This window comes from Hippopotamus amphibius, chromosome X, assembly GCF_030028045.1.
Source record: "Hippopotamus amphibius kiboko isolate mHipAmp2 chromosome X, mHipAmp2.hap2, whole genome shotgun sequence".
Taxonomy (NCBI): Eukaryota; Metazoa; Chordata; class Mammalia; order Artiodactyla; family Hippopotamidae; genus Hippopotamus; species Hippopotamus amphibius.
The window spans coordinates 81,065,292-81,066,537 of record NC_080203.1 but is presented as its reverse complement, the minus strand read 5'-3'; the positions used below and the strand labels follow the sequence as shown (position 1 = coordinate 81,066,537).

Here is a 1,246-nt window from a genome sequence, read left to right as displayed (position 1 = left end):
AATAAAGCCACAGGAAAATATTACTACTTTTATTTTTGTTTGTTTTGTTCTGTTCTTTTTTATTCTTTTAATTTTAATTTGTATTTATTCTTTTCTTTTTAATATATTTTTATTTATTTTTTCCTATTTCTACTGCACTTCTTTGTTACCTTGTGTTTTTTCCTCTTGTTTGTTTTATTTTCTTTTGTTTTGCTTTGTTTTCATTTTAACTATATTTTATATTTTTTTAATTTTTACTTTGCTACTTTTCTGTTTTTTCCTTTTGTTTTCATCTTTTGTTCATCTTTATCTTTTTTTTGTATTTTTTAATCATTTATTTATCAAGAGAAACTATTCCTTAGCCCAGATATTCATAGTTCATAGTTTCATAGTTCAGGAACACAGGTAAGTGACAAACTTCCATGGAACTCAACCCAAAGAAGTTCTTTATATTCCAAAATCACTTTGCACTCTGAAAGATACCAGCCTTCCTCATCTCCTCAAAATCTTTCATGGAATCATAATTTCTGTAGAAATCTGCATATGCCTTCTTTCTTGGTTCAGCCACAGCAAACTTATACAAAGTTGCAACTCCCAGGGAGACAATGAATGCTCCAACAATATGAAATCGCAGATGCTTGGCCAGAAGGCCACGCATCTGAGGTTTTGTCAAAGAAGTGGAAGCCATGGTAGTTTTTCTCCTTGACAGCTCAACAACAACGTCCTTTCAGACAGATGGAAAAATGGACCCATCTTTATCTTTTTTTGATCATTTTTGTGTGCTTGTTTTATGCTTTCTTTACCTTTTTTTAGTTTGCTGTCTGCATTTGATTTCTTTCTTGTTTTATGATTTTGTTAGTTTAATTTTTAGTGTTTGTATTTGTTTTGGGGTTTGTTTATTGGTGCATTTGCTTTCTTCTTTGTTTTCTCTTTTCTTTTTTTTCCCTTTTCTTGCTGTGAGTGCACGTAGGTATGCTTCTTTATGTGATCTCATTTGTTTAGTTCTGCTTTTACCATTTGCCTTGGGATTTTGTCTGTTCTTTCATTTGTTGGTTTTTTGCTTTAAAAAAAAAAAATTCTTGCTTGTTTTTGTTTGTTTTTCTTCTTCCTTTTCTTCTGTGCTGTGGGGCTGGCAGGGTCTTGGTGCTCTGGCCAAGGTTTGGACCTGAGCCTCCAAGGTGGGAGACCTTAGTCCAGGACCTTGGAACACCAAATAACTCCCAACCCCAAGGAATATTAATCAGTAAGAGCTCTCCCAGAGCTCTCC

The 1,246-nt window shown here is 33.3% G+C and overlaps 1 protein-coding gene across 1 annotated transcript; it reads right to left on the bottom strand.

Annotated features, from left to right (window-relative positions):
- Positions 1-298: 298 nt before the first annotated feature.
- LOC130842052 (cytochrome c oxidase subunit 6C) lies at positions 299-722 on the bottom strand. The gene has a single exon (XM_057718709.1). The coding sequence runs from the start codon at positions 665-667 to the stop codon at positions 440-442; it is 228 nt and encodes a 75-aa protein (XP_057574692.1). The 5' UTR covers positions 668-722; the 3' UTR covers positions 299-439.
- Positions 723-1,246: the final 524 nt, after the last annotated feature.